The 24,486-nt window shown below is 44.4% G+C and overlaps 1 protein-coding gene across 1 annotated transcript in view; it reads left to right on the top strand.

The window, feature by feature from the left end:
• The first annotated feature begins 1,488 nt into the window (after window positions 1–1,488).
• Window positions 1,489–24,486, top strand: part of LOC122544704 (cingulin-like) — a 116,083-nt gene continuing 93,085 nt past the window's right edge. The window contains exon 1 of the mRNA XM_043683989.1: window positions 1,489–1,656. Coding sequence (XP_043539924.1) covers window positions 1,622–1,656 — 35 coding nt within the window. The 5' untranslated portion in view covers window positions 1,489–1,621. The remainder of the gene's footprint in view (window positions 1,657–24,486) is intronic.

The raw sequence follows: 24,486 nt of genomic DNA, 5'->3' as shown, positions 1-24,486 counted from the left end.
GATTAATCATTCAGCATATTCAATACACATTGATAGATTTCTAGATTGTTAACATATCAAAACATATGGGGATAGATTAAGAAAACAGCATTCATGTGGAAGACAAGCCAGCATTTGGCTAAATGGCCTACTCTTCGTATTTGCTAAGTTCCTATGAGTTAACTAATCCAATGGCTGATTCAGCAGTAACTCCTGTCTGGGACATTCTTGTGTGTATGGTAGATGATAGGGGAGCCACGTTAATTCGAGTCCTTTCTTCGTAGTTGAGTTGTTTGACAACATTCCTTGTCCGGAATTGTGTGAAGAATAGGCCTCCTGAGTTAGATACTGAAGGGTAGTCATTGGAAAGTATCCCAACAGGATTCCATGCCCTTGAGACAACAAAGGATTATAAAAGAAATACATGTCATTTTATTGTGTCTTGGGAACATGTGTATTAGTTGCATATCAAAAAACAGTGCAGTTAATATACAGTCCATATGTGTGTTACTAGAAAATAACTGGTACCAGATATAAACTTTGTAATGTTGTCTCTCCCTCCTCTCCAAAAATGCAATGACAGCATGTTACATGAAACTGTAGGTTGGGTTTCTGGTCTGCAGTATATCAGGTTTAAGCTGAGGGAATGTTCAATGTTGCTGAATGTAGGGACACTTCAGAAATGGTTTGTTCATTTGATGGATTTTCTGAGGTTTTCTCAGGTGCTGCAACACAACTGGAGGACATTCGGCCTGTTGAGATCATATTGGCTCTCTGCTTTGATAAGTGAGCACTGGGAGTTGAGAGGATAGGGGTGGAGAGTGGTGCTACCATTCTGTAATCCACTCATTTCCACCCCACCACCTTTTCTCCCCCACTTACCCATGTGCTATTAGCCGCAAGGAATTGGTTTCCATCAAGTACCGATATGACAAGCTGTTGAAATAATGTGTTTTCCACCCTCCCCCACCCAAACATCTGCCCGAAACCTTGGACCGCAGTTCTTGTCCCATCAACTAACAGGAATAGTTTTCCTTTGTTCACCTTTTCCAAGCCTGTCCACCTCGATCAAATTGCCCCCTTGATCTCCTTTACTCCAAGGAGAACAGCCCGAGCTTCTTCAACAAACTATTCTTGTAGCTAAAAGTGCCTCATCCCAGGAAACATTCTAGTAAACCTCGCATCCTTCTGGAAAGTATAGTGACCAGAACTGGATGCAGTATTCTAGTTGCGGCCTAACCAGGGCTTTGTAAAAGTTTTCTACTTGATTTCTTTTCTGGTAGTGATTTAAGCTGCGATGTTGTTCTGCAGCAGTTCCCCAAATCCTTATACTCGTCATTGTATCTCTTCGAGGTGAACAGGGAATATTGGGAAGCTGGTTGGACTAGTCTTTGCTGCCAAGTCCTATGATATTAACTCACATGAGTCATTGTTTAGTGATTTGAAGTGAGAGCCATGCCAGATCAACCCCTCTGTCTCATTCCCTCCTTTATATTTGCCAAAGGAATACTGAGGCTTATTGTTTTCCCTTTGTAATGTTGATGGTTAAGAGCTTCTTAGTCCGGAGATTGTAGATGAAGATTTAGCATAGAAGGAGACCATTGTACCTGTCCGGTTAAAGGTCCTGGTGGCTTTCTGTTGTATGTGGCCTGCTAGTGGGAGCAGAAATCATTTGGGGTGAGTACCCAACTGCATTTAAAATTAACATTGCTACTACATTCTTCCTTCTCTGAGAGTGGGAGTGTACCCTTCAGGTTGCTATGTGATTAAGATTTGGTATCTGAGACCACTGGATGAAATTTGATATTTTTTAAAATTCTCACGATAAAGCAGCCTATAGGTTCTGCATTAGAATTTTAGTTTAGAATTTGCAATAAATTATGTGCATTCTGACTAGCCAAATGAAAATAGGCAAATATAACATTTGGGAACCTTTTGGAGGTTGTAGTGAATTAAGGTTGTGAGTTCTCGTTTCTGGTATGTCTGTTGCCTTGTATTGTCACCATATCGCAGTGTTCTCGCCAAAGAATTTATCTCGCCTTGTTTCAGTTTACGGAGGTGTGGAAATTGTTAGTAATCTCTGTAAGGTCTAGGAGTGGCAGTTTCGACCATTCTTATTTGACTTGGAGAGCAGAGTAGCATTGCTCAATAGTTCTGTTGTCACTACTTTTTATTCCTGTCAGTTTGTACGAGCTTGCTAAACTGCAGAAATAATTACCATCCTCTACAGAACCGAAGAAATGAGATATGAGAACCAGACGTGTTTACAGCTTAAAAATAAGTTGAGAATAAGCTTAGAATAAGTTGGCAGCATGTCAAATATTTTATCTCGTGTGTGGGTACACCTGTTTTACTGCTCTTAATTTCCTTTGCTTCCAACATTTGCTTGTCACAAGCCAGTAACCGGAAAGAGTAGAGGCTGGTTAAATGTTTTACGTGGGAGATGTCTATTGTCAGATCCCAAAGTTCGGTCTTTGTGAGAGGACTTCCCTTCTCAGTTGGGGTAGGGGGGAGGGATTTACCACCTAGATTGTCAACATACAAGTATTGAGTGTTGCTGGAAATAGACAGGAATTTTAGAGGTGTGTGTACAATTGATTGTTACTGGTGACAATTGACCAAGCTAGCATTTCCAGCAGTTTTAGGTTAATGACCTATTTATCTATCTTGTCAGCAGTTCACTTGGGCTAGATTGGGTGAAACCATCATAATCTCGCAGTGCAGAGACTATGAATGTAAAAAGTTACGAACATGACGAGGCCACTTGAATCTGCTCTCCCATTCAATATGATTGTGACTGATCTGATCACTCTGCATTCTTGCCCCTCTGTCATCACCTTGCTTATCAAAAATCTGTCTTAGAAATATTCGCAGACTTTGCTTCCGGCATTTCTTTTGAGGAAGAGAGTTCCAAAAACTGAGAATTTCTCCTCGTCTGTTTTAACCGGGTGACCTCTTATTTTTGAACAGTGATCTCTAGTTCTATGTTTTTCCACATGCTGAAACATCCTCTTCTTCAGCCACCCCTTTCTCTTAGGATCTTTGTATGCTTCAGTGAAGTCACCTCTAACTGTTCTAAATACCAAAGGATACAAGCCATTCCAGGTATAGGTCTGCGATAGAGTTGGTCCATCTTCCCCAAACTGCTCGCAATGCGTTTACATCAAATAAGGTGACTGCTCTACACTGTACTCCAAATGTGATCTCACCAGTGCCTTATATATTTGAAACATAATCTCCCTACTTTTGTACTCCGTTCTCCCATCAATAAGCGATAATGTTCTGTTAGCTTTCATTGTTACTTGTCACATCTTCATTCCTCAGAATATCTGGCAGAGCAACAGCATGGCTAGCAGCACAAGGCAAGACTTGGAGGGAAATGGACATCCTGCAGTCACCTCGGCTGTTGAGAGCTTCCCATTTTGATAGTGGGAGGTCCGCATGTCAGCAGCTAAAGTTCTGCATCCTTCAAGCTGAAGCCACTCTAAAGAAAGGATGGGATGTTTTTCACTGGAGCACAGGAGGTTGAGAGGTGTCCTAATAAAAGTTCACAAAATAATGAGGGGTATAGAGAAAGTTAGTTGTCTTTTCCCTAGTGTGGGGGTTCTCAAGATTAGGGTGCACGTTATTAAAGTGAGAGGAGAGAGATTTTAATAAAGATGTGAGGGGCAAATTCTTCTTAGGATGGTTTGTATGTGGAATAAACTTCTAAAGGAAGTGGTGGATGTGGGTACAGTTACAACGTTTTAAAAGACATTTGGATAAGTACGTGAACGGGAAAAGTTTGGAAGGATATGGGCCAGGAGCAGGCAGTTTAGTTTGAGATTATGTTCGGCATGGACTGGTCGGACCGAAGGGTCTGTTTCCATGCCATGTGACTCTGGTGCTACTGGCTTCTTCTCACGTGAGCACTGAATTAAATTGAAGTTGCCTTCGGGTGGAGTTTTACTTTCAACTGGGGTCTTTCGATCAGGTATCATCCAAGGGACAAAGGGTGCTTGGCAGGTTGGATGTATCCTCGTGCGACACTTCCACAGAGACTCGGGAATCACTGGCCCAAGACTGTCCAAAGTGGAGGAGGAACGTCCAGAAAGGGGCCAAGCAACTTGAGGCCTGCCGTTGGTGGGGGGGAGAAAGCGGCAGCCAGGAGAAAACCGCGAAAGGAGTGCTCTGCCGCACCAATGCCTCACCCACCCCTTCCCATGACCACCACCTGCCCCAAGTGTAACAGAGCCTGCAGTAGCGGTATCAGTTTGTACAGACACTCTGGGTGAGTGGACGGCAGCCATCCTCCCCTGTGAGGGACCACCACTGAAATGAATGGATGTAGAGATAATGTTCCCTCCGCTTGTGGGTCACTGTTTCAAAATAAGGGGTCACCCATTTTCGACAGAAGAGAATTTATTTCAGTCAGAGGATCACAAGTGTTCCTGAAGAGGCACTGGAAGCAGAACCTTTAAATGGTTTCAAGGCAGAGGTGGGTAGATTCTCGATTTGAGCAAGGAGGTGTAAGGATATCAGGGGTTGGTGGGTAAGTGGAGTGATCAGATTAGCTGCAATCGTAATGAACAGCAAAACCGGCTCGAGGGGCCAAGTGGGCCCCTCCAGCTTCTGATTGGTTTGTTCCTGTGTGCCAGCAGTGTTAGCAAGTCTGGCAAGTTCACATGAGATGTGGATACCAGAAATTGGTGGCACTAATATAGCACCGGAAGCAACCTAACACTAGATTTTGTTTCTGAAGTTTCGGCGTAGGAGGGTCTTCTATCCTCTCCTCCCAGCTCATAAATCTCATGCTAGAAGAACTTCAGGGGATATTGTGTCTGTGTCTGACCTTGCACAGTACTGAGTGTGACTGTGAAACGTCACATTCCTGTGCAAGGGGAAGAAGAACCCAATTAACCAGGGAATCTGATTTGCATTCACAACACCCAGCATTTAGGTTGTCCGTGTTGGAAAGGGCGAGTTGTCTTCACTGATTGACCCTAATATGCTTCTGCCTTAGTGAGTTTTGAGAAGATGTGTAGCTAAGGTTGAGGTTCGGGGTGTATGTTTGTTCGCTGAACTTATAGCCATGCTTCTACCTTTGGTATGAATGGACATCAATGGGTCGTGGTTTGTTTACAAAAACCAGCCCCCCCCCCCCCCCCCGTCCCTCCCACCCCTCCTGTCGAGCTGGTGCCTGGCTGGAAAAATGAGCAAGTGTCACGGTGGCTTCTGCGCTCTTTTTTTGTCTTTTTTTAAAAGTTGCTTCTGGTTTTGGAGTATGTTAGCTCACAAGTTTGGAGTCTCTGCACATTTGTGGCCTCGTTTCCCCAACTCCATGTAAATGCACACATGCCAGTGTGTACGATCTAACTAAATTCTGAATTGGAAACCTGTTTCTAAGCAGAAGCAGCAAAATAGCTGGAGTTGCTCAGCTGGTCATGTAGCAGGAGCTTTACAACTTAATTTCCCACCAAGGAAATTTCAGATGGTTCTGTGCCTTCCTGGCTGTGGCTCAGGAAAGCATGATAGTGGCACTGGGGTTTGCTGTGTTAGGAGGTAGGGCAGCATCCAACAATTCATCCAGGAGCTGCAGTTTGAATCTCAAATGAACTGTGCTGTCTTTCTCTCTGTACTCTAAACTCACTGGCTTTCCTCTTGTTTACCAATTTTTAATCAGGAGCGTGTGGACTCTAATGTGAAGCAACTGCAGGAAGGGAAGATAAATGAGGGCAGAGGCCAGCGAGGCAGACAATGCGGGTTTAGGCTTTGAATCCTGCTGCTCTCCTGGGAAGCCCTCGGCTATAAAACGTGCAGTTCTGTTTTTCCCACTTGCCTAACTCCTGCACTCTGCCCCTCACCAAATGGACCATTTGTACCGCAACAGTTCCTTCAAGCCATGTGTGTCAGCCATTGATGCGAGTGTTGTAGAAGCTGCCCTGCTGTGCTTCAGCCATCAAACACTTGCGCCTTTGGGAAACCTCAGAGGTCCTCTATGCACGGGCAGTACACGCAGGAAGACGTGTCATTGACTTGCGTGGCTGAACTGTGGTTCCATCAGAAAGATAGTATTGCTGCCTCCTCTGGCAGTGTTTATTTCTACCACTGCCTCAGTATAGGCTTAGAACAAAGCGATGATTTGGGAGGAACCTACTGCTCAACACATTTCCATCTCTGATCTCCAGCATCTGCAGACCTCACTTTCTCCTCAGTGTTTATTTCTACCACTGCCTCAGTATAGGCTTAGAACAAAGCGATGATTTGGGAGGAACCTACTGCTCAGTGTTTGGCCTACCCCAGTTGGTTGTTGCCCATCAACCATGTAGTGGTTATATTTGTGGAATACTCTACCTGGTTGTCCTGTAGTTATGGTATTGTAGCCTGCCTACAGCAGCTGGTGGCTTTATAATCAAGAAGTCTGGAATCGGAAGCTAGTTTCGGTGATGGTGACAATGACCAACGATATTGTAAAAACCCTTGGGATGTCCTTGAGGAGATCTGCTGTGCTTACAGGTCTGGGCTTATATGTGACTGTGGACCCACAGTAACTGTGGCTGACTCTGCAATGATTCTAGTGAGGCACTCAATTAATTAAGGATGGGCAACGAATGTCATCCTGTCTCATGAAACCATACAGAGTAATCCCCAAGTGACAAATCAAGTTAGTTCTGAATCTTTGCCTGAAAGGTCTTTTTGTTTGTAATTTGCTCCCACATTTTGTTTCTCCATAGTGATAACCCAGCCAAGGTTTACTCTGTTTCCCAGCTTTATGAATACATTAGCTTTCTCGATTGTTTTACAGCAGGTTGGAGCTATTTTCTAATTAACCTACACAGAAATGCATACTTTTTTGGAGTAGGTGGGACTTGAGCCCAGAGGTAGGGGCCGTACCATTTCACCACAAGATCCCCAACTTCAAATTGTATACCTTTTTTAGTGTTCCCTTTTTCAAAAAGGTATAACCTCCACTGTGTTTATTTTAGAAAAGTCAATAAGTTCAGGTGTGTCTGCCTCCAGTGCAATCAAAATTCCTCAGTGGTTGTGTCAACCATTTGCATAATAACAGTGCCTTTTGCGAATGCAGTCCACTGATGGATTCAAAGTCACTTCTGCCCCTAAAAATGCACAATCATCTAATAGTTTAGATTAAGCAACATAAATAATGCGACAGTACAGGAATTAAGTTCTTCGCAACAAAACGAAATTACATTCAGGCTGTGTAAATGAGATAGACTGTAGTTTTAAGAAAGAGCAAGAAATAGGAGCAGGCCATTTGGCCCTTCCAGCTCACTGTGCCATTGAATTGGATCATGGCAAGGTTTTTGTCTTCAACACCATTTTCCTACACTAACCCCATATCCCTCTATGTTTTGCATATGTAGAAATCTATCGACTCTAATTCTTGAACATGTCCAATGACTGATTCTCTACCCCAAAGGGCTGTGGAGTACTGCAAAGATTCACTACCCTCTGAACGGAGAAGTGCTTCCTTCTACATAGAATGCATAATAATTGCTGCCTGCCTTAAGTGAATGTGGCCCACTCTTCCAAAGCCAGCTGTGTGAAAACCGCACTTGTTCAAAAAGAATTTTTAGATTATGCTACACACTTTCTTTAACACGTTACCTGAATTAAAATTAACTTAGCTGGACATTTGGCTAAGCAGTGAGTTGCTGCGGACTCCTGTTTCAGTGCTTCTGCACCTATCCATTCCCACACTCCACGTGACCCTGCATCCCAGATTGGTACAAAATGTCCAACTCCAAATCTAGCAAACACGAAAGCCTGACACCGCCTGGGTGCTGAGGCAGCTGGTATGTCTATGTGCAAACGTTCCTCTCTGAACTTTATAGTGCATGACCATTTTGTTTCATCTTTCCAATTAGAATGAGGAAAGTAAACCCCACCACCACGCCTCAACCTGAGGTGAGTCTTCTGTCGGCCCCGTAGATGGTCCTTGGTGATGTTTTCAGGTAGTGATGAGAAGCTGTCGTACAGAGGCAGGAAAAATGCAGTCAGGGGGCTATTTTAAAGAGGGCATGAAGTGGTTGGGGTTGGGGGGAGGGGGGAGGGTGGGGGGAGGGGAAGTGAAATGTTTGCTGGTGAAGGGAGTCCTCCATCTTTGTAAAGTTTGATGTTACCTGTGCTTCCACAGGGATGTTGGATGTAATGAGCCTGATAAATGGACTTGACGTCAGTGTGATGCATATGGCAGGCAGTGTGTTTCCCACATCTACTTCGGGTTTGCTGGTTGGTTATCCCTCTGAATAGGCTGTAAGCCAGTGGGAACTGATGCTGGAAGACAGTAAGGACTCTGGCAGTTTTATGCTTCAGCAAGTTATTGCGGGAGGAGACAGACAGTCTACACCACATTGTTTGCTTGGTCTGCAAAGTGCCAGAAGTAGATGGTAGCTTCCTCCTGTGAATTCCAAGTTGTATTGCTCATCATGAAGAAAATTCCCAGATTTGGGAAGGTATAGTGCAAGTTGGTCCATCTCAGCTGTGCTGGAGGTGATGGTGGTCTATTGGTAATTGTCACTGCATTGAGCTAACAATCCAGAGGCTCAGGCTGATACTGTGGTGACACAAGTATAAATTGAAAGCCGGTGTCAGTGATGGTGACTGTGACAGTTAACATCACTGATTGTAAAAACCCATCTGGTTCACTGATTTCCTTAAAGGAAGGAAATCTATTGTACTTAAACATATGTATGGATCACAATAATAGGGTTAATTCTTAACTGTCCTCTGAAAAGGTCCTAGCAAGCAACTCTGCTCAAGTGAGACCCTTTCTCACTGCTACAACGCAGTGACCCCCCCCCCCCCCCCCCAACTTTATCTGCAGCTCCTCCTGTACCCACCCCACAGTCCTGAAGAAGGGTTACACCCGAAACATCGACTTCTCCACCTCCTGATGCTGCCCTGGCTTGCCGTGTTCTTCCAGCCTCCTGCCTGTCTACTTTTGGATTCCAGCATCTTGCAGTTTCTTGGTTAGAGACAAAGAGGCAGTTGGGAACTGGCAGCAAGTGCTGGCCTCACATGGAAGAATTAAAAAAGAATTCTCTGCACTAAAAATGCAAATATATCAGCTGGGATTTCCTGTGCTCCTGATCACTGGTGACTGGAACATGAAACCAAGGGAATGGGAGCTGGGGTTGGCAATTTGCTCTATCAAACCTGCTTTGCTACTCTATAAAGTCATGCTGATTAGATTAGATTAGATTCCCTACAGTGTGGAAACAGGCCCTCCGGCCCAAAAAGTCCACACCAACCTTCCGAAGAGCAACCCACCCAGACCCATTCCCCTACATTTACCCCTGCATCTAAGACTACAGGTAATTTAGCATGGCCAATTCACCTTACCTGCACATCTTTGGACTGTGGGTGGAAACTGGAGCCCCCAGAGGAAACCCACGCTGACACTGGGACAATGTGCAAACTCCACACAGACAGTTACCCGAGGTGGGAATTGAACCCTGGCCCCTGGCGCTGTGAGGCAGCAGTGCTAACCACTGACCTGATCTTCGATCTGTCAGCTGTTTTCTCTCCCCGCTACCTCTGTATCCATTCGTTGTTAGTACCTTGGAATGTATTGATCTTTGCTTTGAACCTACTCAATGAATGAGCAGCCAGTCGGGCGAGGTCTTGGAAGGTAGCCGGTAATGTGGTGGCGTCAGTGACTGGGAGTGTCAGAAGAGGGGACGTTCTGTTCCAGTTGTACTCTCGACTTGCTGCGATTGAGTCTGTACTGCTTGACTTCGGGAATTGTTTGTCAGTGCTGTGGATTCCTGCAAATGAGGCATTTGTTGGAATTTCAGATTTTAGTGAGTTTCCAACGTGCTTCTGGTCATGCTCCCTCAATAAACTCAAATCTTGCCAATTTTCCTAACTCTCTCCAGTTTCTATCCCACTTCCTGCTGTACATGTCCTGCCTTTCTCCATTTCTAAAGCATTTTTATTGATGTCAGTTTTTTTTCCACTGGCATGCCATCCCCATCTGTGCTGTATGTCTGACCTCTTGCCGGGGGAGGGGGTCTTGAATCTGCTGCCTTCCTTTGTCTCCCCCCACCACACCCATTGTTTGGGGTCCTACCTTTTAATCTGTCAGTGCCCTAAACATCCCCACCTCTTCCCTGCATCTTTTTAAGATGCTTCTCAAAATCGAACTTACATTTTTGTTTGATAACTCCTGTGAGGCTTTGGCTTTTTACCGAAGGTGCTAGGTAAATGCAAGTCATTGCAGTCACTATGAATGTTGCTGAGAGAAATTGGGACTAGCAAGCATCGTAAAATCACTTTCTTGTCAGATTTCACCGCATCTACAACTATCAGTCAACTCCCAGCGTTTACACTGGACTCCACTTTCCATTCTTTCAAACAAGATGTAAACGGAAAAGTCAACTCTCTTCAACATCGCACCCACCAGACACACCAGGGTTAGGGACAGCACCGGGTTAAATAAACGCCAAAAAGAGAAAAGTAATTTCTACAACCCCTTGGAACTCCTAAACAAAGTTCCCTCGCTACTCAAGTACTCTTGGGATAGGGACAACAAGGGGTTAAAACATAGAGTAAACTTTTCGTTAGTCATTTGGATTCAAAGTAAAGCCGCCTCAGCTCTGTCCCTGCTGCAGGGGCAACAATGGGTTGAAATAGAGGAAAGTTTCTTCTTGTTGGAACTGAAAATAAAGCTCCCCTCACACTGACTCCATCCAATGCTTCTGGGAGGGACAGGGACAACAGGAATTTAAAATAAAGGCTTCCTTGGTTCTTTCAGGAAGTCTAAAGTGATAACAGAAGAACAATCGATTCCTGTCAGGGCACCGTACTGAAATCAAACACAAATACCAGAGGTCGAATGGAGACCTGTATAACGGACCCGAAACTCGCTCTATCGTTTTCTAAGCTGATGACGCACTCCAGCCACTGCGGCATCCATTGGTCATAGTCGTAGAGATGTACGGCACAGAATGAAAGATCTCAGCTGTACCAGTGAGCACCGTTTGCTCCCTCTCCAGGGACACCCGAGCACAAATGTAACCATGAAAGAGGGGCAGGCAGTCAGGAACGACAAGCCCTTTCACAGCCCGCTGCCCGAACCTGTTAATGGCCATCTTGGCTAAGCCCGGGAACAGTACCACGAGAAGGTCTTCAGACTTGTCTTCCCTTCCCCCTACATCAGGAGCACCGGGCTGAAGTGCAAACAAAATTTTAGCAGCAGCCCCTTAAAAAAAAGAGGCTGCAAGCAGATGCATGCAATACCATCATGGCAAACTGTTTTCTCCAAGCTGCAGAATGTGCACATGGTCTAGTAGCCAACCTATGGTTTCACAGGACTATCATGTGGAGCGCTGTCTACCCCCAGATCTCTGATGTAAGAGAGCAGGACCATCTTTTGTAGAGAGCTTTCCACTGCGGACCTCCATTGCCAGGGGACAGAAGACCCCACCCCCAAAGGCGTGTCTGTAGCCGTGGAGGATGATCAGCATCAGCCACACAGAAAATGCCTCCATGCTGTTTGAAAGGGCACAGGGCGGATTTCCATGAGATGGTTCCAATTATGGGGAGGCTCTGTGGCACTGGACTTGTGTTAAGTTTCTGACGGACAGGGGTCAGTTCGTCTGGAAGCCTACTGCACACTTGAGCCGCGTTGATTGAGGTGTTGGGGCCAACTACCTTGTCTATCAAGCTCCGCTTCCTTCACCAACACAGCAAACTCTCTCGGCCCATGAAAATACATTTGTAAATTTGTAATTCTAAGAAGAGAGCCAGATTTTGCAGCGTAATTATAACAAGCTGACATGGCAGCAGTCTCCTGGAATTTAGAATTAAATTAGAATTGTGAGGTTTTATAAGATTATTATACTTTAAGATTGCATCTTAAATACTGGGGGTCTGGCTGGTCTGATTATTCTGGAGATCCAGAGCAATCTTGAGCTGTTTTCCTGAGAGAAGAACTCGAGGTATTTACACTTGGCAACAATGCAGGGGATTCCTGAGTTTCCCTGAGTCCGTGGAAAATGTTTGTAGGTCATGGTTTGTAAATGCAGGAACAAAATAGATTGTTAGTAGTTGTGTTGCGATTTGTTCACTTATTTTTAAGATTAAAAGAGAATTGGGATCTCAAGTAACTAATTAGCTTTTCTATCTTGATTAAGAGCTTAGTGTTTCATGTTATCATGGTCAGAGGTAACTATTCTTTGATTGAGAGTGCAGACTTCTCTATGTATTGAGTAACACCGTGTTCTGCTTTTCTCGAAGGCAGTTGGGAATGGGCAACGCATGCTCACCTAGCAACGTTCTGTCAGAAAAAGAGGATAGTTTACTTTGTGAGCGACTATAACCAAATGTCAGAGGGTCTGGTCTCTAGTCAAAGAGAAGCATTCTGCAGCTATCAAAGGGTTTTATGTGACTGGGACAGGAAGAATCATCAGAATAGGCTTTACTGTTGCTGGAGAATTTGAGAAACTTGTCAAAAATCAAGCAGCAAATCAAAATCTCTTGCAGGCAGTGACTCTGAGTTATTACGCTGCAAAGTAAGATTTGGAACTCGTTGAAATGTGGAAGCAACTGTGAACTCTTTGCTAAAGGGACTGTAATTGAAATCAGAACCAAAATCAGAAAGTGCTGGAGGTCTGGCAGCATCTGTGGAGAGAGAAAGCAGTTAACTTTTCAGGACCACTGTCCATTCTTCGGATCCGGACCCAAAACATTAACTCTGCTGCCTCTCCACAGATGCTGCTAGACTTACGGAGCTTTCCCTGGCACTTTCTGATTTTGTTAGTAATTTCATGAAGAGTACATGGATGGTCAGCGTACAAATAGAATGTTGTTTTCTGTACTTAAAAGTATAAGTGACTCTGAAAAGGAAACTGTTTAGTTAATAGTGTATTATTAGTCATTTGTCGTAGTAAGTGCTGTAGAATGTGAATCATTATTTCAGCTGGCAGGTAGACATGTGAAACTCTCTCTCTCTCTTTTGAAGTTATCAGTGGAGATCATTACATAACCTAGCTTGGGTAACTTAAAATCAACCATATAAACTATGAGGGAGGGTGAGAATATCTGATGGTGAAGCTTTTCCCACTTCAGTATAGTGTCATTTCAGCACTGTATGACTGCTGTTTCTCCACCCCCATAGCTCCCTTCCTATGTAAATGTTAAGTCTGCTTGTGGAAGGTGAGAAAACGTGCCAAATTGGAAAGGAAAACCCCAGGCGATTCACTGCGACACTTGGTTATCCAAGTTGAGGAATCTTCACCCAGTCTACCATTAAATGAATGTGTACCAAGGGTCTTGTTATCCTAAACTGGGCGGGGAAGAACATTCTCCTGTGGTTAATGATCTCAATTATTTCCCAGTACTTCCTGTTGGAGAATGCATTCCTGTGTTCACACTGGGGATAGGATTAGGCCCAGCTTTAATGGTTCAGCTGTCGAATAGACCACTTGAGTTTTGCCATCTAGTGCCCGGGAAGAGTCACCTGGGTAAATATAGACAAATCGATGCCAATAGGATGAGGTAAATTTCACTTCGAACTATTTGTACGTTGTTTTTGTGGAGGTCTGCTATAACATGGGTCATTTTTTTCAGCTAGCAGCCAGAGGTTCAAAGCTGTCATCTTAAGTTATCAGTCTCTGTGGTGATCGTTACATACCATAGCTTTAAAAGCAACCATACACATGAGGGAGGCTGTCACCTTGCTCACGTTAAAGATTTGTTTTCTGAGATAGGAAGTTAGAAGCATTGTAATTTCACTCTGAGCTGTACTTCAGAGTGCTTTGAGTGTTTTTGCAAAGAGAGGAAACATTTTTCACTTTTAGCCTGAAACAAAAGTCTAATCCAATTGGATTCTGAGAAAGTAAAATTGATTAGAGAGTTAAAAATCACACCACCAGGTTATAGTCCAACAGGTTTAATTGGAAGTACACTAGCTTTCGGAGTGACGCTCCTTCATCAGGTGATAGTCTTGATGAAGGAGCATCGCTCTGAAAGCTAGTGTGCTTCCAATTAAACCTGTTGGACTATAACCTGGTGTTGTGTGATTTTTAACTATGTACACCCCAGTCCAACACCGGCACCTCCAAATCTTGATTAGAGAGAGTTGGTATAGACCCAGCGTGCTGTAACTCTTAACTTCCTGAAGTGAAGTTGAAATGCAACTATAAGACATTTTAAAACATGATTGGGAGACTTGATAAATAGTGCAGCTCTTTGAACATGTATGTTATTTTTTTAAAAAGCCAGCAGCAAATTCTAAAATGAAGATGATGGTTGTTATAATTACCTGGCTGAGGAACAATTGAACTTAGTTTACATCGCAACTGCATTCTGAAATCAGATTGAAGCATAGCTTTTTTTATAAATTGTGGCGTCCCTCCCTCCCTGTTCCTCGATCACCGTTCAATCTCATCAAGATGGCAAATCAACTGTTGCCTTTCTCATGCCAATGCAATAGTCAATTGTAGCGATGTGCACAACATGATTCTGATGTGCGGGGATTCAGACCTGGCTTCATTTGGCTTCCTCTCCAGAGGAACCCAGCAACAGTTAGCAAGTGGTTGGCTGCTGACAGCATGAACTAAGTTACCTCTCGAGGGAAAAAAAAACTCAACAAAGAGGCAGTGCAAGTTTGCAGCCATCGGATCAGAGAGCTAACCACCATTTCCTTGGTACATTAGCTTCACCCAACTGTGACTCCAATTATGAAAATCTGCTTTCTCCTTCAGTGTGGGGAGTATGGCTTGTTTAGGCTCTGAGCAGACTGAAATACACAGCAGGTTCCAGTGACTAGCTGGCATACCTGTGGCTGACGAATAGCCGACTTCTATGGAATCGTGACAGCAGCGGGAGTCTCTGTTGGCTGTTCTGGCTCTCTTCGATATGGGTATCCTCCAAACAGCAGCCCACCTACCCAACCCTACAAATACCACTTGTTCCACACATGGCAGATTCCACAGGTGGGCTTGTCAGAACTGAAAACAAGTTATTGTTGATCCTGAGGGGTTAACTAGGAGGGTACAACTATTCGGTGAGTTCCTTCCTCCATACCTCTTCAAATTTGTCCCTTTCCAAAATATTTATGCAACTCCCTTGTGAACGTTGCTGTTCAATCTCCTCCTGCCGCCCTTTCAGGTAATACTTGAAATACCTGTGGTGCTATCTCAGTGACAGGAGGATCCTTGGTTTCAAACCTCTTACATTGTGAAAGTGTGCTGCTATGCTGGTTTACCAGGCAGCGAATTTTAACTTTGCAGCTGTCTCACTTGCAATTATACTATCTAGTGGGCCTTGTACTATTTTAATTGCCAGCAGGACATTTATGGGATCTGAGGACAGAACCCAAGGGCAGGGCACAAGTTAAAGGGATGTTAAAGGACAAATAACAATGAATTGGGATGGCGTAGAAATCTCTCAATATTGTACCTTGACAAATTCACATGTCTTTTTCTCATTTTTGTTGCTCACCCTTGCTGTCTCCCCACCTCTCTGCTTGCACAAACCACAAAGTCAGAACCTCACCTTGTCCAGAGCTCCACACTGTCTTTACATGGTATGCTGCATCAGGAGTTTGATTGGCTTTTAGAACTCTCATCTGTTTGGCTGTCCAGAAGGACTAGACTTGCCCATGATGCCAAGGAGAGCTGACAACTTTGGGGATGCAGGCATGGGATGGGGTGGGCATTAGGAAAGGAATTAAATTCCTATTACCAGGCAGAGGGTTATTGCAAAACCTGACTGAGGAATGCAAGGAAAGTAACAGGTGACAACTTTGTAATAGGTATTTCAATATTTAATGATTCAGATTTATATCGGTATCAGTTTTGACCTCCAGTTAAGTGTAAACTTGCTTTGCAAAACAGAATATTTTTAACTGGTATGGCAGCCATGCGATAAGCAAACCATTTAATTTGTTGCTGTAGTCTGTAATTACACCGACTGTGAGTTGTGTTAATTCTCTGGTGGAAGTGTGCCCATTTTAGGTGGGTATGTATGTGTGTGCATGCAGCTGTGGTTTCTGGTGTCGCCTGGCTGACTCTGACTGGATATTCCAAAGGCACTCTGTAGGCTCTGTTATCAGCACTGGTTTGAGAAAAGGTTAGATAGTGAGTTGCTTTGCATTCCTCATGACTAGGTCGGGAATCACGTGTTGACTAAAGTCTGAATCCAAGGCACTTTTGTTCTGTTCAGAAGTCGGCGAAAGGTAAGGGAGTTTCTTCTACGTGTAAATGATTCTTGCATCAGAAAAATGAAGGCATGTTTTCTGTCGAGTGTGAAGTTTATTTTTACTGTAGTGTTTTAGCTAGGGTTTTGAGTTTGTAGTGTGCAATATGTTTTGATGTGATGTTTTTGCATGCTGCTTGACTCCTGTTTCGTTGCTGCCACTGAGAGTCTTCAGTCCTTGTCCAAGTCCTGTTGCAAGGTTTGCTTTTTGACCTCTGCGAGCTGTTGGCTTTAGAGGTGAGGGAAGAGAAGAACAAAGGCCCATTCTGTTTTCATCCAGTTTCTGCATCGACATTTTTAAAATGGACAGGCTGGTATTGTATTTGGCTGTAAAGACCCCGGGCAGTTTATAATTGCCCTTCACATCCCTCGCAAACTGGTGACACGGAGAATGTTACTACTGTCCTGCTGTGAGGGCAGACTTGGGTGGTTTATTTTATGTTGCCAACTTTTACCTGTCTGGCCATCAGACAAACTTTCCCAATGATCATCTGACCTCCCTGTCTGTTTCCCATGTTAAAATTTCAGAAGTATTTAATTGACTGTTGTGCACTTTGGAATGTCCTGACATTGTGAAATATACTGTATAAAGGCAAGTTCCTTCTTAATTGCTTCAACGCAATTATGACCGATTAACCAAGGTTCATTTTGGACTCCGCTTATCTACTATGAAGCATCTGACTCATGAGGAAGGGTTCTGCTTGGTTGCAAAGTCGACTTGAGATACACACAGTGATACTTGCCAAGGACTACCAACTCCGAGCTGTGTAAATCTCTTGATGTCTTGCCAGCTAGTAGGCAGCATTCTTGTGAAATTGATTTGAGACGACGTCTGTGGGAATTGACAAGGGCATGTTTCGGAGTGTTTCAGCAAAGGAACTGACTGCAGTGTTAGAGCTGTAGATCCACTAAGCACAGAAAAAGGCCTTTGGCCCATGGTGTCTGCGCTTGGGGAGAGAAATGTTTTTCTCATATCCTTATCAAAAATCTTGTCATAAATCTGTGCTCCCTGATCACTGATCCCTCCCCAAGGGGAAAAGCTCCTTTTCACTGATCCTATCTGTGACATCTCCCCACCCCTTACACATATCAATCATGTCCTCCATCGGTGTAGTCAGTTTGTACAATACTTTGCTGGATTGCTCTCTGTGTCATCAATGATTAACTGCCTATATGTCAGTGGGAGATTACCAATACTTTACACACTCTTCTTAACATTTTTCAATGTCCCCTTGGTACTTGATGTGGTCTTAGAAATTCAGCAAGGCATAGTTCTCTCTCACAATTGCAAAACTGATATGTAGCATATTGTTATAAATATTTCCTCGCAATTATGTTTTGATCCAGCATCCTCCTTTCCAGGTTCTTTGCTAGCAAATGACCTCTTCCGTGCCTGTGGCATCAAAGCAAACAAAGCTTATGTCCGTTAGCGTGACTCCTTTTTCATGGAAGGGGCTGCCAGGTGCTTAAAGGGTGCCACGTTGTATCAGGCCTGGTTGATCAGGATACTCTCTCATACTGTTACCGACTGATGAGGTGTATATCTGAAGGATTGACTGGCAGATAACCAATCTGTTTGGCTGCATTACCCACATCCTGGAGTGGAACATAAAACTAGAACATCTCAGTCAGGCACACTACCCACTGCAACACGAGCTCCTATCTTTATAAACAACAACAGTTCGTACTTTACCTAGCGACTTCAATGTGATAAATGTCCCACATAGCGTCACAGGGACATTATAAGTCAGAACTTGATGCCAGGATTTGTAAGGAAATATCACGACTGGTAATCAAACGCTTGATCAAAGAGGGAGTTTTCCAGAGGCATTTGAACGGGAAAGGTTTGGTGAGGCAATTCAGAGTTTAGAGTTCGTGACTGGTTAACATCTGCTCGGGCACTTTACAGCCTTTAGACTTGAGTTCAACAATGTCAGAGCGTGACCTCTGTCCTGTGGTTTCCTTGGGTTTTCTCTTTTTTTAAACCCTCCCACCGCCTCCCCAGCAGAGATTTTTCCACCTCTCTGCACTTTCATTTACACCTATTTCACATCACTCTTTCTCCTTTACCATCATTAACACACCCTTTGCCTTTTGTTCAAGACCACCTCCACAAGCTATTCAACGCTACCCCACCTTTGCTTACTCGGGGTTGGTTAGCTCAGTTGGCTGGGTGGCTGGTTTGCGATGCAGAGTGATACCAGCGGTTACAGTTCTCAGCTCAGGGTACCATGAAGGTTCCACCTTCTCAATCTCTTCCTCTTGCTTAAGGGGTGATGACCCTCTGGTTAAACCCCCACCAGTCTCCCTCTGACTCTCGCTGTTTATCTGCTAGGGCCATGCTGACTTTGCTCTGTCTACAGCATAAAACTTGCCATTTTTCCAGCCCCTTTCAGTTGCAAATAAGTAATTTTGGATTCAAATTAACTCTGTTTCTCTCTACTTAAATGCCATCAGACCTACTGAGTTTCTCCAGCACTTCTGTTTTAATCAGATTTCCAGCTCCAAAGTATTTTGTTTTTAATTAGGCAAATTGAATGTTGTTTTTTTTTGAAGGGGCTTAGAATATAAAAGTAGGGACGTTTTGCTACAGTTATACAGAGGATTAGTAAGACTCCATCAGGAGTACAGTGTACAGTTTTATATCTTTATATAAGAAAGGATATAATAGCATTGAAAATGGATCACTTGTCTGATTACTGGAATGGGAGAAAGTGAGAACTGGAGATTCGATTCGAGAATGTGGTGCTGGAAAAGCACAGCAGGTCATGCAGCATCCGAGGAGCAGGAGAATTAACTTTTCGGGCATAAGCTTTCATTACTGGGATGACAAAGTTTACCATTTTAGGACAGGTTGGATAAGCTGGGTCTGTGGCTATTGGAGTTTAGATGAATGAGAGGTGACCTTATTGAAACACTCAAGATTCTTGATGGACTCACAGGTGGAGGCTTCCCCTTATGGGAGAGATTTGGAACTAGGGAACTTGGGGTCTTCCATTTAGGAGTGGTTTCAGAGTCTTCAGCGGTCTTCTTGAAGAAGGGCTTATGCCCGAAACGTCGACTCTCCTCCTTGGATGCTGCCTGACCTGCTGCACTTTTCCAGCAACACATTTTTCAGCATCTTCCATTTTAGGGCAGAGATGAAAATTGCTTTAGTTTGAGATTTGTGAATCTGTGGAATTCTGTTCCCTGGAGGTCATTTGGAAGCTGGGTCATTGAATATGTTAAGGGTTAAGTCAGATGGACTATTGTTTGATTAGGAAGTTGAAGGGTACATAGGGAGATGGGAAAGTTAGAGGCCACTGTCAAATGGCCAGAGGTGCTGAGCAGCCTTTTCTTTCATCTACACCTGAGTGTGGCGTGGTTGTTTTCATCATACTACTATGCTATGTTAGAAAAGACAAGACTAGACCAAAAAGCCCATCAATCCTGCCGTGCCATTCAGCGAGACCCAGACACACTGGTTCTGGAGAAATTCCATCAGTATCTGTGCTGTATCCTTCAGTGGGATTTGACAGGACTGATGGTCAAACGCTGCATGAAGGCAGCTCCACAAGCATTCAGCAAATCTGTTGTAAAAATCAACTGTAATGGACAAGGTGCTGTGTCTGGATGCGATGGGCCCCCCTTTCCTCAACTCTCCGAAGACTTGCAGTCCGGTGGAGGGCAAAGAAAATGCTTCACAAGCACTCTGAAGAGTGACAGCATTGAGGCTAGAGGGGGGTCTTGCCTTGGTCATCTAGAATGGTGACAGCCTGTCCAGGGAGCTGCAGCACAAATTGATGTCCTGCTGTCCAGATCCATCTACCTCCAGAGGCGTACTGCCACATGTGGCTAAAGACCTGCCCTGCAGGTTGAGAATTGGCCAGTTTGTTCATCTGGAGATTCACAGCAAAAGCTCTTGACCTTGAGAAGGCATCATCTTCCAATCGGGTGACAGCGGCTTGTAGGTTAGGGCACTGGACAACAGAGTAACTGCTCTAACTATTGCTGGGTGCAGTTCCATGCAGAACATCTGCCGTCCGGATGTGATTTACATGCCAATAATTCGTGACTAGATATAGACTGGCAGCACTCATTAAACAAGGACTTCAGCAAGGGAGATTGAGCCTCCTGTAATTCTGTCCCATTCCCAGATCTATGTACTTCCCAGCATTGGTTCAAAGAGTGTTCATTGGTGCAAAAATCTTAGCATTTTTTGTCATTCTTCACTTTGGGCAGTATTAAAATTAATCATCTCCACCCAACTAAGGAAATATTATTATGTTGAGTTTAATCCTTTTTAAGGGCTTACTGTGAAGAGCAAGTGAAGATGTGTAATTTTCAAAGTTAGTGGCCGAGTGAATGTTTGTCCCAGGGTTTTCAATTCTGCTAACTAATGCTTTAGTCCCACTGATCCAGAACTCTGCTGCTCTGTATCCTGATATGGCAATTGCTGTTCCTCTGTCTTCCTTATGCCCACTTGATCCGTGTTGACTCCTAGTCGAGCAAAGCCTGGTTTCGAAAATCCAGATCCTCGATTTTATATCTTACCTGTCTGTCTGTCTCCCACCTAGTCCCTATCATTGTAACTTCTCCCTCCTGAGAGCTTCTATGGTCCTCTGTCTCCAGCCATTTGGAGTGTTCCCCACCAGCCGTCTCTACATTTGCTCGTGATTTCGTCACTAGCCACCCGGAGAGGGCGATGTTCCTGTGTATCTGCTTCCCTTGTCCTTCTAAGTGATGAGTTGGAAGGTACTGTTGAAGGAGCCTTGGTAGTCGTTCCAGTGAATCTGGTAGATGGTACACATTGCCCTGACTCTGTCGGTGGTGGAGAGAGTAATCTTCCTTTAAAACACAACTCTCTGACCAAGGTGTTACTCCATCCTAATGGTTCCTGCTTTGGCTCAATGTATATTTGACTTATTACGTTTCTGTGAAGTGCCATCAATATTTTTCAACATTTTGATTAATATTTCACAAAAATGTGAATGCTGATAAGGCTGGTATTGCTCACCACAATGTGCAGGCTCTTGCCTGTCCCCGTGTCTCCCTTGAGACAGTAGTGGTGAGCTGCCTTCTTGAATTGAGTAGGCAGTGGCCTAGTGGTATTATCGCTGTATTGAAAAATTCAGAGACCCAGGTATTGTTATGGGGACCTGGATTCAAAACTTCCTCTGGCAGATGGTGGAATGTGAATTACAGTCATAGAGACATAAAGCATGGAAAGAGACCCTTCGGTCCAACCAGTCTATGTCGATCATAGTTCTACACTAAACTTGTCCTACTGCCTGTGCTTCAAAACATTACTTCTTCTAGATAGATAGATAGAGTCGATAGCCAGAGTCTATTTCCCAGGGCAGAAATGGCTAACACGAGGGGCATAGTTTTAAGCTGGTTGGAGGAAAGTATAGAGGGGATGTCAGAGGCGGGTTCTTTACAGAGAGCTGTGAGAGCATGGAATGCGTTGCCAGCAGCAGTTGTGGAAGCAAGGTCATTGGGGACATTTAAGAGACTGCTGGACATGCATATGGTCACAGACATTTGAGGGTGCATATATGAGGATCACTGGTCGGTACAACATTGTGGGCTGAAGGGCCTGTTCTGTGCTGTACTGTTCTATGTTCTCATCCAAATGTCTCTTAAACATTGTAACTGTACTCACATCCACCACTTACTCAGGAAGTTCATTCCATACACAGACCACTTTGGTTTAAAATAAGATTGCCCCTCATGTCCTTTTTAGGTCTTTTTCCTTTCACCTCTAGTCTTGAAATCCCCCACCCTGAGGGAAAAGACACCTGCCATTCACCTTATCTATAACTCTCATGATTTTATAAACCTCTATAAGGTCAGCACTTAACCTTCTATGCTCCAGTGTAGAAAGGTTCCAGCCTCTCCTTATAACTCAACCCCTCCCTTCCTGGTAACATTATGGCAAATCTCTTCTGAGCCCTGTCTGGTTTAATGATATCCTTCCTATAACAGGGTGACCAGAACTGGACACATTACTCCAGAAGAGACCTCTGAGGAGAAAGTGAGGTCTGCAGATGCTGGAGATCAGAGATGGAAATGTGTTGCTGGAAAAGCGCAGCAGGTCAGGCAGCATCTAGGGAACTTCTGTTTGAGAATGTGGCTGAAGAGCTTCTGTGCAGAGGAGATGACCTGGGGGGTGCAGTGAGAGAGGGACTCACTGAAACCTTTGTAGAGGGAGAAAGAGAGCTTCTTCAAGGAAGGCATCCTTGTAAGAGGATTCGCAGTAGGTTGAAATCTTTGAGGAGAAAGTGAGGTCTGCAGATGCTGGAGATCAGAGATGCTGCCTGACCTGCTGCGCTTTTCCAGCAACACATTTCCATCCAGAAGAGACCTCACCAACATCCTCTATAACCTCAATATATACTCAAAGGTCTGAGCAACGAAGGCAAGCGTGCTAAGCACCTCCTTAACCATGTATATGTGATGCGAATTTCAAAGAATTACCTACCTGAAACCAATTTAATAATATGGAATTAATGGCCATGAATCCATTGTTGATTGTTGGGAAAAGCCCATCTGGTTCACTAATGTCCTTCAGGGAAGGAAACTGCCATCTGTACTTGGTTTGGCCTATGTGTGACTCCCAGACCCACAGCAACCTCTTAACTGCCCTTGGGCAATTAGGGTTGGGCAACAAATACTGGCCTAGACTGTGACACCCTCATCCCGTGCATGAATATTAAATAAAAACTGCTGCAGACCATGTGGTGCAGGGGCACCCACAGTGCTGGTGAGGAGACTCAGGATTTTGAGCAGTGAAAGTGAAGGAGTGCTGTTGTTCCAAGTGAGGACGACGTGTCTCTTGAACTTGCAGGTGGTAATGTTCCTTAGTTTTGCATCCCTCCTTGTAGGATGTGAAGATTGCAGGTTTGGAAGGTGTTTTTGAAGGAGCCTGGGTGAATGGCTGCAGTGCATCTTGTGGATGCGTGTACACTACTTGTCACCATGCTTTGGTAGTGGAGGGAATGAACGAATGTGAATAAGAGGTGATTAGGACAATATTCTCTGGAATTTAGGAAAATGAGGAGGTGGCCCCGTAGAAACTTAAATTGGTTGAGGCCAAAGCATTGAATATTTTCAAGAAGGAGTTGTGTATAGTTGGGGCTAAAGGGATCAAAGCTTGTGGGGGGGGGAGCAGGGTACTGAGTTCTACTAAATGATCCCACTGAATGCAGAGCGTGCTCAATGGGCTGAATGGCCTGCTCCTCCTATTTTGACAGCACATTAAAGCAAAAGCCAAACTTTTTTGCCCTTATACTCACCAGGACAGGATTGCAAGAATGCCAAGAGAAGCAATTTATAGTGCATGAGAAGGAGATGCTGATTGGTTGGGCAAGTAGACTCTCCGTAAGGAGTTGCCGTCGGATACCATTTAGTCTGGCAATTCTGTTCTGATCTGTGTAAGACAAAAAAAAAAACTCTGGCATTTTTGTGTGCCACCTCCAGGCCAAGAGGAGGATTAATCAGCAATGGCTGTTGCAGATTGCCATTCACTGTCTGTTGCTGGTGAGTGAATCTTGTCCTCTGTGATGCCCACCATGGGGTGATGGCACCATAAGGCAGGCATTTGGCTGGAATACTAAAAGGCTGTCTGACTTCCATGGAACATGAGCCCAGTCAGAGAGCAGAACCGACCAGTGCTTCTAGAGTTCAGAAAACTAAGAAGTGATTGCAATTTGATTCTTAGAGGGATTGACACGATAGATGCTGAGAGGCTGTTTCTTCCTAGTCTGAAGAGTCTAGAACTCATGACAGTCTCAGGGTAAACAAATTGGTAAATATTTGTGTGAATCAAAGGATGTGGGAGCTGATGGGGAAATTATCAGAGGTGGAGCATCATTCAATCCTACTGAAAGGTGAGAGAGACCGAATGGTCCTGTTCTTATGAGTTGAAAGACTAAGATGGTGGGAGCATGAGGAAGAGAAAGCAGTCAATGGGAAGTGTTGCACTTGTTCTGTTTCCAGCTTGTTCCAACCTGACTCCTCTCCTTCAAGCCGGATATAGAGGATTGTGATTGTTATTGTACTTTGCACTTGGAGTGCTGTGAGCAGACCTGACCACCACACCTTAGGAAGGATATATTAGTCTTGGAGGGAGTACAATGTAGGAATGATACCTGGAATTCAGGAGTTGTTGTGGTTCTGTTCGCCGAGCTGGGAATTTGTGTTGCAGACGTTTCGTCCCCTGTCCAGGTGACATCCTCAGTGCTTGGGAGCCTCCTGTGAAGTGCTTCTGTGATGTTTCCTCCGGCGTTTATAGTGGTTTGTCTCTGCCGCTTCTGGTTG

The sequence above is a fragment of the Chiloscyllium plagiosum genome, chromosome 51 (genome assembly GCF_004010195.1).
Source record: "Chiloscyllium plagiosum isolate BGI_BamShark_2017 chromosome 51, ASM401019v2, whole genome shotgun sequence".
Classification (NCBI taxonomy): Eukaryota; Metazoa; Chordata; class Chondrichthyes; order Orectolobiformes; family Hemiscylliidae; genus Chiloscyllium; species Chiloscyllium plagiosum.
The sequence above is the reverse complement of the archived record's forward strand: the minus strand, read 5'-3'. Positions and strand labels throughout refer to the sequence as shown.